General features: G+C 43.6%; 1 protein-coding gene across 1 annotated transcript in view; it reads left to right on the top strand.

The window, feature by feature from the left end:
- Positions 1-12,746, top strand: part of VPS53 (VPS53 subunit of GARP complex) — a 122,200-nt gene that overhangs the window by 31,372 nt on the left and 78,082 nt on the right. The window contains exons 6-7 of the mRNA XM_043903317.1: positions 419-534; positions 2,168-2,287. Coding sequence (XP_043759252.1) covers positions 419-534; positions 2,168-2,287 — 236 coding nt within the window. The remainder of the gene's footprint in view (positions 1-418; positions 535-2,167; positions 2,288-12,746) is intronic.

Raw genomic sequence — 12,746 nt, forward strand, 5'->3', positions numbered from 1 at the left:
TACCACACCTAGTCGCCCCGTTGCCAGAAGGTAATGTCCTTGTGGGAGCGTACTTTCCTGACCTTGTGCAGGAGGAGATCCGCTGTCCTCAGCTCCCGGACCCCGTGTGCTCCACACTCAGTTACTATTAGGATCACACCATTTGGGGTGAAGAATAAAGTTCATTTCATTCTCACAACTGAGGATTTTGTAGCCCTGGGTAAAGTCTGCTGAAGAAATGCCAAATTAAATGTAAACGGGCTGATTGGAAATTATTTTGGGTCTGCACTGGGAAAACACCTGTGTTTTCTCCAAGGGCTAACTCGAGGTGTGTTTGTCCTTATTTTGTTTGCATTATTTTCTTGTGAGGCCACTTCCAGACGGGTTGACATCCATCTTAACCAGCCTCCTTTTTCTCCTGTGGTTTTGCACTATTTAGGTGAAGGAAATCACCCGCGACATTAAGCAGTTAGATCATGCCAAACGCCACCTGACCACCTCGATCACAACGCTGAACCACCTGCACATGCTGGCGGGTGGCGTGGATTCCCTCGAGTAAGCACGTAGGCGGTCTGTCCCGGGTCCACGGGAAATGAATGAGTCACAGAGGAAACTGCATTGTAGGTTTATTTACTTCTCAGCCAGGAGAGTCTCCCCACTCTGCCTCACTTCCTACAAATCGGTCTCAGGTGTTGAGACACCGCTTTTGTTTTGTGCCCTCAGGTGCTCAACTTCTAACAAACACCTGAGACTTTGAGGTGACTAAAGGGGACTTGGAACACTTGTGGAGAATGACTGCAAGAACACGGGTCATTTCCTTGTGGTAGATCTGTACCTTGGGGCTTGACAGGAGACATAGGGCTGTGTAGTCCCACACCCCAACCTCTGCCTCGGCAAGTTTTCCTACTGGTCTTAGGCTGAGTTTCACTGGCATTGAAGGTGCCTAATGGAAACAGATCATTGACTGATCATTCAGCCCACTTTACTTTTTTTCAACCTAGTTGTTCAAAGACCGAAGCTTCCTATTTGGCTTGCAAAGCATCTGTAGGGAATGGTATGTGAGAACATGAGTAGCAGTATTAAAAGGAGGAGCTGGTTACTGACCACAAGGAAACAGCCCCAAAAGGCCTCCTTTACCAAGATTCTGACCTTGTTTGCTGCTGTGGTCTCTCCCAGGCTAAGAATTCCCCTAGTCCCAACCTCAGCATAATCTCATGGGTGGGCAGAGAAAGAGCACCTTCCTGGGAATACAGACACAGTATCCAAAGTCTGGGTGAGTAGGGTGCAGGCTCTTCCTGGTCTCTCCCTGATGTCACATGCTTCGGCGATCCCTGGACTGTTCTCCTAGTGACTGGAACAGCAGTGTCCTCGTCCCTTCCTCCTGGTGCTGCGTGCTTTCTACCAAACCAGCAGACCAGGCGGCAGCAGCCACATAACTCCTCAGCTTGAACTTGATCCAGTCTCTCTAAGTGCTTCATAAGGGAAGTCATAAATTATACGTTTAATTAAAAAACCCAACCCTAATGAAAACTTTAGATCTGATAGTTTGTTCCTTCCTTGCTGTAACTGTTGATTTTATCAGCATCCTTTTATTTAAGCTTCATTAACCTTAGCAGTAGGGAAACTAAACATACCTAAACATTCACAGAGTTGCTTAATCTTGGCTTAAAATCTACAGATTTGAGTTAATGTGTAAGTGCATATAAATGCTCTTTATTGTATCCTGGGAAGATGTGTTTGGTTTGCTCAAATGCCATAACCGTCAAGTAATAACATCCTTGCCCCTGTTCTCTGTCAAAAGCCAGCTCTTCTGTTAATACCCAAATCCTAAATCCATAGTTTTCCCAGATTCCCCTCCCCCAACCCAGTGAGACTTCATCGCTCACAGTCTTGTACCTCCCAGAGCACACAACTTGGACTTCTGTTTAGAGCTGCATTCATCCTACTTGGTACTACTTAAATGTCCTTGTCACTCTCCCTGTCTTACTCATGTCCCTTTATGGATTTGAACTTGGTGCTATTTTTTTCCTCCCCCAGTGCATAGGACTATATATATTCAGTGCTCAGGAATGCTTATTATTGTAAGTTGAGTTGCTGTCTACTTTAGAGCCCAGACTAGGTTGGTCTATATCTGTATCTTGTGTCCTTAGTGTTTTTCTAGAACCCTCAACTTCCTGTTTCGTTGCAGAGCCATGACCAGGCGAAGGCAGTATGGAGAAGTTGCTAATCTTCTTCAGGGCGTAATGAATGTTCTGGAGCACTTCCACAAATATATGGGCATTCCACAGATCCGGCAGCTTTCTGAAAGGTAAAATCTCATTGGAGAAAATGATCTTCCCTTTTAAGAAAAGATGGTGCTAGGAGGTACTTAAGTGCTCAGCTCAGAAAGTTCAATGTGGAATCTCACTGTGGGAGGAGACTCAGAGGTCACCTGACCTGCCTCTCTCTGATGTAGATGTTCCCTCTATGTCTACCCTACCAGCTCCTAACCATGTCATCTAAAGCTCCCTGTATCAGGTAGTTGCTGGCCTGTCTCACGGGAGTGGCTGCTGATATCTCTCAGCTGCCCAGGGCTCCGTTTGTTAGGGAAACCCTTCTTGTTGTTTCCTTGTGAAAAATCAACACAATCCAGGACTCAGTGGCTGACGACAACAGTTGTTTCGCTCATGCAGTCTAGCCTGGCCCAGCAAGGACAGCTCATCTCTGCTCCATGCAGCATCAGCCAGGGTGGCTCCAGGAGGGGCTGGAGGATCCACTGATTTACTCTCACGAGGGCAGATTGGTGCTTGCCGTTGGCTGGGACCTCGGCTGGATGGTCCTCCCAGCTGCTTGGGCTTCCCCCAGGTGAGGTGGTGCTGGGGCCCAGGAATGAGCACCCCCAAGATGCTCTAAGAACCAGGTCTTAGAAGTCACATAAGGTCACTTCTGTGGTCACCTGGCCTTCAGAATTCAAGAGGAAGGAACATGGCCGCCCCCATCCCCAATGGGAGGAGTGTCACAGTCACACTGGTATACAGAGCACGTGCGAGGAGAGACTGCTCTGGCAGTTTTTGCAAATACAGCCTGCCCTTGAACTTCAGGTGTAACAAAATGATGACTTAACCTCTTTAGATTTGTTCTTTCCTTCCTATTCTGTTGAGTTTTGACCCCAGATTTAGAGCCAATAGAAAGAAAGGCAGATGCTTAAAGAGAGAGTGGGGAATTTAATGCCTTGTCTGTTAAAAGTAGCAGCAGGAAAGATACTAATATGGAGACAGTCACAATTGATGGATCCTAACCCTTTTTTGGCTACAAAGACGAAACAGAGAAGCCTGTACTCAGCAGGAACCATCCTTTTCAACTCTGCCTTCTGATAAGACCTAATGGCTACAGGCCTCTTTTTTTTCTAAGTGTCTTTATTTTTAATTATATAAGTAGTACACACATACATTTTCTTTATTTTAAAAAAAAAGTCAATATACAGATGAAACTTAAGTCCTCTTTAGCGATACCTGACATCCCACTGCTGCCCATAGAGATAGTTACTATTATCAGTTTAATTCTCATCCTCTAGATTTTTTTCTGTGCATTTAAATAAATCTTTAGTTTTAGATTGTGGGTTTATTTTGCTTTGTTTTGTTTTAAATAAATGATCTCATACCATATGCTTCATTCTGAACCTTTCTTTTTGTTTTTAACTTAAGAGTGTACTTTAGAGGTTTTACCACATCAGTGTATACAAACCTAACTCATTCTCTTGATTTGATGCATAGAGTTCTGTAGTATAACATACCACAGATTATTTAACCATTTTCATATCACTAGACCATTTGTTTCTGATTTGAAAAATACACTTGTTCTTGCACATCTGCAATTTTTCTACGATAAATTCTGGGTAATAGGTCACATGCCTTTAAAATTTTAATAACTGCTGTTCCTTTGCCCTCCAAAGTGGCTTAATTTATTTATAGGACCATCTGAACAGTGTGAGTACCCATTTCCCCATATCTTCAACAACACTTGATTTGGTTAATTTTCCTTTTCATTTATCTGATAGATAAAAAATGGTACCTAATTCTTTCATTTTCATTTTTCTGGCAACTAGTGAGATTAGTTTGCTTTTCGTTTGACTATTAGTTATTTGCATTTCCTCTGTGAGATGCCAGTGTGTATCCTTTGCCCATTTGTCTATTGAGTTACTTGTGTGCTGTGGTTAGTCGTGTCTGACTCTTTGTGACCCCATGGACTGTTGCCTGCCAGGCTCCTCTGTCCATGGGGTTCTCCAGGCAACAATACTGGAATGTGTTGCCATGCCCTCCTTCAGGGGATCTTCCCAGCCCAGGGATCCAACCCAGGTCTCCCGCATTGCAGGCAGATTCTTTACTGTCTAAGCCACCTTATCCCTTCCTTATTAATCTGTAGGAATTCTCTGTGTGTTCTGGATACTAATCCTTTGTCAGATCTGGCAGATTTTTTTTTTTTTAATATTTATTTATTTTATTTGGCTGCGTCTGGTCTTAGTTGCATCATACAGGATCTTTTCTTGCAGTGCTCAGGCTTCAGTAAGTTGCCCCTCGGCATGTGAGATCTTAGTTCCCCAACAGGGGATCAAACCTGCATCTCCTGCATTGCTAGGCAGATTCTTAACCACTAGACCATCAGGGAAGTCCCAGATCTTGCCTGCAGAAACCATCTAGGTGTGTCACCTGTTTTCAATCCAGATCCTTGTCCTTTCAGTCTCTTCAATAGTAATTGGTTTATTCAAGATACCTACTTCTTTATCTCTTTAAAAATTGTATTGAAATATACGTTGCATTAAAATTTACCATTTTAATTATTTTTCACTGTACAATTTTGTAGCATTAAGTATACATTCAGGTTTCCCCAGTGGCTCAGTGGTAAAGAATCTATCTGCAACGCAGGAGACGCATGTTCGATCCTTGGGTCGGGAAGATTCCCTGGAGGAGGGCATGGCAACCCATCCAGTATTCTTGCCTGGAGAATCCCATGGACAGAGGAGCTTGGCGGGCTACAGTCCGTAGGGTCACAAAGAATTGGACATGACTGAAGCAATTGAGCATGCAAGCACACATTCACATTGTCAGACAACCATTCCTTAAAGTTTTTGATTACCCCAGATAGAAGCTCTGTATGCATTAAATAATAGCACTCATTACCTCTTCTTCCCCACCTCTGGTCACCTCTGGTTACCTCTGGTCAATTTTCTGTCTGTGAATTTGCCTCTTCTGGGTACCTCATGTAGGTGGACTCAAACAATTTGTGTCCAGCTTATTTCAGTTAGCATGTATTCAGATTCATCTGTGTTGTATCATTTATCAGAATTTTGTTCCTTTTTAAGGCTGAGTACTTCATTGTACGTAGAGACTACATTTTGTTTGTCCATTCATCTGTTGTTGGATGGCTGAGTTGCTTTCACCTCATGGCTGTTGTAGGATAGACAAAGGCAGTCTATCATCTGGCGTTCATTGTTGCCTGGAAAAAACCTGAAGGCCATCTCATTGTTACTCCTTTATAAGATAATCTTTTTTTTTTTTTTTTTTTCATTTTTATTTTCTTCTGGAAGCATTTGAGATTTGGCGATGGGAGAGTTAGGAATTTTACTAGGACATAGATCTCCTTTCATTCCTGTTGCTTTGTACTTAATGGTATGGTTAATCTGAAGACTCTTGAGTTCCTTAAATTCTGAGACAGTGTTCTCTTTTATTTCTCTTTGTGCTCTGTCCTCTATGTTTTCTCTTTGTGGAATCCCTTGTACATGAGTATTGGAACTTCTGGATCTGCTGGTGTGTAATTTATTTGGCTGTTCCAGGTCTTAGTTGTGGCATGAGAATCTTTTAATTGGGACCCGTGGGATCTTTAGCTGTGGCATGTGAGCTCTTAGATGCGGCATGTGGGATCTAGTTTCCTGACCAGGGATTGAAACCAGGCCCTCCTTTTATTGTTTTTTAATGCTTTCTATCTTTTTGTCCTGTTAAGCTGAATTCCTCAACTCAACTTTCCTTTTTAAATTTGTTCTTCAATGGTGCCCATTCTGTTATTTGGCCTAGCTGTTGAGTTTTTATTTCAACAATCCAACTTTAATCTTCAGGGTATCTAGTTAATTATTTTTTCATGGGCATAGTATCATCTTAAACCTCTCAGGGAGCATAAATTATACAGGTTCTAAAGTTCTGAGTTGCCTGCTCTGTTTCTCTGTGCTCTGAGGTCTTCAGTTCATTGAGTATAATGACTTTCTTGGTGTTCACATGTTTGGTGATGTCTAGCAGAATGCTCGTTTTTGGCTGTGAGAGTCTCTGTCAGCCTGATCAGAGATGCTATCTTACTGCCCCCTGCTCACGAGGGGGTAGGCGGGATATGCCACTGGGCTACATGTGCTGCAGACAGTGCTGCTCAGGTGAGGTGGGGCTGGAGCTGGGGGAGCCACTGGGGAGACTGTGCTGGTGGCTGATCTTCTGGGCCCATGAGTTGCTGATCTGCCTGTGTGTTGTCAGCCCCGTGGACTCTGCTGGGTTTCTCAGACCCACGGCCACTCCTGACCTGGTTGCTCAAGGACGGGGTGAGACCTGGCGCTGGCTTAGTTGTTTCTCTTGCAGGAGCCCAGCATTCCCCTGGTGGGTGCCGGGAGCCACCCTCCTGCTCCTGGTGTCCACTCCCCTCACGTCTTTCATCTTTTTAAAAATTTATTTGACTGTACTGGGTCTTCATTGCAGCTCATGGGCTTTCTCTAGCTGTGACGAGTGCGGGCTACTCTAGTTGTAGCGTGTAGGTTTCTCATTGTAGTGGCTTCCCTTATTGCGGAGCATAGACTCTAGGCATTTGGGCTCAGTAGTTGCAGCTCCCGGGCTTCAGCAAGCCGCAGGCTTAGTCACCACTGGGCATGTGGGATCTTCTTGGACCAAGGATCAAACTGGTGTCCCCTGCATTGCAGGGCTGATGCTTAACCACTGGACCACCAGGGAAGCCCATGTCCTTCATATTTGAGAAGCCATTTTGGCAGAGGTTTCCTTCTTTAGTCTGTCCTACCAGAGTTTCTAGTCTGCCTCTCCTTTTCTTGCCCAATTCTGGATTCTTATTAAACTCTTTTCATTATTTCAGAGGATCTGGGGCAGGAAGGGGAGGGGTTATACCTCGTGCTCAGGGTGCCATCTTAGAATGGAAATGCCAAGGAACTGTTAAGGAGTGTCGGAACAGAGCTTGGCAAAATACTTGGGAAATCACCACCCTTCCCTTTCTCCTTCCTAATCCCATCACACTCAGAACTGGCTGATTGCCCTGTCAACGTGGGGATGCGAAGTAGCCAAGAGAGCAGACAAACGGGACCTATGAGCTGCAGGAAAGATGGAAGCTCAGATGGAGAAGGCAGAGTTGCTCTGTTGGGTGGTGGGGGTGGGGGGTGGGTGGGGGAGACAGCATCACTGCCTCTCACCCTCCTGATAATCCAGAGTTGATCTCTTTTCCCATTCACTATTCTTCTCTTTGTTTATCTAATAGATACTGACCACACACTTTCTAGATCCCAGGCCCTGTGCTGGGGTCCTGAGGGCACGAAGTGAAAAACACATACTCTTTGCCTTCAAAGAGCTTGCCATTATTGTGAGAGAAACACTGATAGAGATGGATATAACAGAACTAGTCCATGCTGTTTGGGGACAGCAGGGTCTCAGAAGAGGGACTGAGAGACTCATTCTTCAGGGGCTGAGGGTAGGGGTCAAGAAGTATTAAATTTTAATCTGACCTTAAAAGAATGGGTAAGATCTGGGGACTTCCCTGACAGTCCAGTGGCTGAGACACCATGCTTTCATTGCAGGAAGTGTGGGTTTGATCCCTGGTTAAGGAACTAAGATCCCACATGGCATAGGGTGTGGCCAAAACAAAAGGTAGGACCTTACTACCAAGACAAGAAGAGAGAGGGGGGAAAGAAGAGAGTGGAGAGTGAAAGTCTGTCTCAGTAGGCAGAGTCAGATCATAGATGCCTTGCTAAAGAATCTGCTCTACATTCGTTTTGTGGACAATGAAAGATTTTAAGCAGGAAGAGACATGGTCTTATTTGTATTTTGTAAAGGTCTTGTCAGTTATAGTTATAAGAGACTGGAGGTTGGGGCTGTGTTCTGGATTAGAAAAAGATAAAGATCATTCCATGACAGTGACCATGTAGTCAAGGAGGTTGCATGGTTGCATGGGATGGGCACTGCTGATGGCAGGAACGTGGTAGAACTGAATTTCATTTATATTATAAGAAAGCATATAGGGAAAAACAAGAGAATGCACTCTTTGAGGATTTCTTGCCTTTTAAATTTTTTTTTCCCAAAGAAGTTATTTTATAAATTGCAGAAACTTTATGATCACTGCTGTAATGCCACTCCCCTTAAAAGATAACTTTCTATCAGTATAGTTCGGTGCTCCAGCTATTCATTATCATGTAGGATTGCTGTAAACACAGGAGGATTTACTTTTCTTTTTGTTCATTTCACAACTTCTATTTGCAAAAAAAAAAAAAAGGTGTTGATTTAATAGAGAATAAGTGCTATTAAGTAACACTAAAATTAATGGAAGGGAATGAATCGCTTGTTTCCAGTGCCTGGACTACAGTTCTTTTTCAGGAGGTACTAAAAGTTTGAGGAAAGTCCAGACTTCTTATTTTTAGCATCATTTCTGGTGAATTTTCCTCCCTTATGTTTACATAGTGATGGTAGAACCATCTGGAAGTGATAGAAATAGCTTGTTTGTTTGGGGAGAGGGGGGAAGGCGGGAGCCTTACACCCTGTGCACTACTTCAGTGCCTCTAACTTCAGAGCTTGCTGTCTGTAGACTGCGGAAGTCACAGGAAAGCCTGTGTTCTGACATCTTTGCCTGCACATTTGAAATATGAAGTTCATGGACGTCAATTTGAATACAGCTGTTTCTTCCAACTACCCTTCTGGAAAATGCTTAAACGTTAATGTAGCGTTGAAGGAAAGTTTTTTTTTTTCCTTTAATGTCATCTTTACATTTCAAATCCTCCTGGCTTAAGAATATCTGAGAAAGCCAATGTGTCTAGTAATCAGTCAGTATTTCCTGAGGAAAAATGGAAGGTTCAGGCGTTCTCTTGAAACCCATGAAACCTTCTAACTGAAACATATTTTAAGAGCTATTTCTAACCTCTTCTGCATGAGAGGTACTTGGCAGATTGAGGGAATCACTTGGCATAGTGGTCAAAGAAATTAAAGTGGAGGATGAAAAGGCCTAGTTAGTCAACTAACTACATATACTTCAATAAAAATTTTTACATAAAGAAAGAAAAAGGAAGAAAGAAAGAAAAGGCCCAGCTGGCTCTATGACTATGATCAGGTTCTTTCTGAAAGGATATTAAGTTTCAAAAGCACGCGTTTTGAAAGCGTAAGGATTGTACTTGATGATACCAAAGCGTCCCACTGAGTCACTCTAAGATTCTGGGTTGAGATTCTGTCTCCTTGGAACTGGAGTTTCTGACTAATCAGACTGACTAATCATTCTGTCCGGTACAGACACTCTATTTTGGGAGGTGAGTTTATTGCAAATTACTGAGGGTACTTTCTCTGGGACAGTCATGCACCGGGTGTTGGAAGCATCAGGGTTATTTTGTCCATAAATGTCTAAATGGTTTTCATACTTCGTGGTTCCTCTGCTGCCATCCCTCTGGTGAAATCTGATAGCACATTTAGTCAAGGGTGCTTTTTTTAAAAAATATTTACGTATTTATGACTTCATGAGGTCTTAGTTGTGCTTGAGCTTTCTTCTCTCCACTCGTGGTGCATAAAGCTCAGTAGTTGAGTCGCACTGGCTTAGTCGCCCCTTAACCACTGGACCACCAGGGAAGTCCCATGGGAAGGGCGCCTTTGAACAACCCTTGGTCACAAGGTGTGGAGGATGCCAGGAGGCAGCTGGTTGACCATCGTTTCCGGCATAGCACAGGGGATCTCTCATTTGCTAAGAGTGGTCAGCACTGAGTTGTTACCACCTAACCAGGTCAAGCTTATTTGGATCTGGGAGAAATTGTCATTTCCCCTGTTCTCTATTAGTTGTAGGTTGACTTTCATAAGGATGACTAGGAAGTCTTGGTAGCTGAACTTATGTGTGTACTCTGCTAACAGAGTCTACTGCTCTATCTCTTCACAGTAAGAGCTTATTTTTTTTTATGGTTGGAAGAGGAAGGAGTTTGATGGAATGAGGTCACAGATGTGGGTTTTTTTCAGTGTGTTTGATGTATTTGTAGGATCTTGCTCAGGCAACTTATTGTAAAGACCACTATTTACATCTTATCCTGCAAGTGCATGAATCAGGGTTTGGGTTTCTAGATACCATCATTACTGTCACTAAGGGGAATGATTTCTCTTTCATCTAGGTCACTGTTAGACACTTCAGAAACTACACTTGGAAACGTGCAAAAGCTGATTATTCTGCTCCAGTGTTCATTAAACATCTGGCTTGCAGTCACCTGTAAGGATGGATGCAGTTGCCAGCTAGAGCTGTAAGATGGGTGTTGTGGAGTAATCAGATAACAATACTGAGAGGCATCTAGTCCAGGCCTCCACCCCCACCCTCTTATTTCACAACCATTCTTAGTTGTGGCCCACATGAGGGAAATGGCTTAATTAGGAGTATACCTAGCTCACTAGTTGCACAGCTAAGTCTAGACTATCTCAAGAAGTAACCTTGGAAATGGACTGTAGAAGAACGCAAGGGGGTCTGCAAATCACAGGCTGATACTTTTGCCCTTATGGGCTCTGGTTGTCTTTGCAGGCACCCCAATTTCTGTTTTTTAAATATTTTATTGAAGTACAGTGTAGTTGACTTACACTGTTGTGTTAACTTCTGCTGTACTGCAAAGTGACTCAGTTATACACATATATACATTCTTCTTTATGTTCTTTTCCATTATGGTTTACCCCCGGAGACTGGATGATGTTCCCTGTGCTATTCAGTAGGACCTTGCTGTTTATCCATTCTAAGCATAACAGTTTGCACCTATTGCTCCCAGACTCTCAGTCCATCCCTCCCCTTCCTCCCTCCGCTTTGGCAACCACAAGTCTGTTCTCTGTGAGTCTGTTTCTGTTCCGCAGATAATTTCATTTGTGTCACATTTTGGATTCCACATATAAGAAATAACATGTGGTATTTGTCTTTCTCTTTCTGACTTACTTCACTTAGTATGATAATCTCTAGGTCCATCCATATTGCCTTAGGCACCCCAATTTCAAATCTGGTTAAAAATGTGGGGCTAGGGGATGGTGGAATAGGAAGGGTGACAGAGGCAGAGCTGGGACCATCACATCACCGAGACACTCAGGAGCCCTGAGAATAAGACTGTGACTTTTCAACCGGGATGGAACTTCCCCTCCAGGAGTGAGTGTGGCTTAGGGGGGAACCTGTGCTCTCCGTGGCTGCCAAGAGGAGAGAGAAAGAGCAGAGGGGCCTGCAAGCTCTGTCTTGTGACCTGGCACCAGGGGAGTCGGTCTGTCTGGCCCATTATGTGGAGTCATAAGACCTCAGAGGTAATGGTTTTACAAAAGCGTCTTCTCTCTTGTCAGAGCTCATACTCAAGGAATGTTTCCTGTGGTACGCTGGGCAAGCGTAGATGAATGACATTTTAATGTCATTAGATTCTAACGTGTGGGCTACTTGGGTGACAACCTTATCTCTATCATTTCTCATCCCTTCAGAAAGTAACTAAAAGAGGCTGCAAACCCACCTATAAGAGTAGTTTTAAGTTTTGAAGATAGTGGAAAAACCCTGGAAAGTATTTGGAATAAGGCATAATTATAACTATGCCACAGAAAAACCAGACCATTTTGGGTCCTGACTATCCCCTCATTTAAAAAAAAAAAAATCTCTGTAGGTTGCCAGGCACAGCCTAGTAGCCAAAGAAATTGTGGTTTTGAGCTGTTCACTATTTCTAGAAACTTCATAAAGTTAATTCCAGAGTAACAGGGTGGAGACCAAAAAAGGAAGAACATTATTTTATGGTACTTTTAGTGAAGATAAAAGATTTGCCTCAGGCTCAGGGCAAGTCCAGCTGTGAGGATGGTGGGTAGGAGGGACTCAACTCCCTGGGATGGGGGAGGGCGAGCTACTGGCAGGCAGCTGACCCAGAGCTCCTCTCCCATCCTGGCTGCTTCTCCTTTCCCTTCTTTCCTCTCAGCCAAGCATATTTCTTGAGCCCTCATTTCCATGAAAACCACCCAGTTCAGTTCCAGCCTACCCTTTCAAACTCATTTCCCGTGTGACTCAGTCTTCATCCTCACCATCTCCCGAGCGAACTTAAGTCTTCATTCAGTGACCTTCACACTCAAATAGCAGTTCATTTTATCATTTGATCTTTTTACTTTAGAAAACAGTATTTTGGTTCACTTGTTAAAACTTAGAATCTTGATGTTGGTTTCCAGGTTGAAAAAAACAGCAATCCTGAAGCAGTTCAAAACCAGCCTCCCATCCTGTTCTCCAAAGAACGGCAGAGTAATTACACCAGTAACTCGAAGTGGATTTATATTTGACTTGGGCATTAGTATATAGCATCTTCCTGCGGTGTAACTACCCCAGTGACATTTTGCAAAGACTGACGTATACTATCTCATACCGTATACTACTAGCTGAGCGGTGGCCTAGGAGAGCTTTGGGATATAGAAAGAATCTGTGTGTGCATGCATGCTCAGTTGTGTCCAACTCTGCGACCCTGTGGACTGTAACCCCCCAGTCTCCTCTGTCCATGAAATTTTCCAGGCAAGAATACTGGAGTGGGTTGCCATTCCCGT

Source organism: Cervus elaphus, chromosome 5 (assembly GCF_910594005.1).
Source record: "Cervus elaphus chromosome 5, mCerEla1.1, whole genome shotgun sequence".
In the NCBI taxonomy this organism is placed as follows: Eukaryota; Metazoa; Chordata; class Mammalia; order Artiodactyla; family Cervidae; genus Cervus; species Cervus elaphus.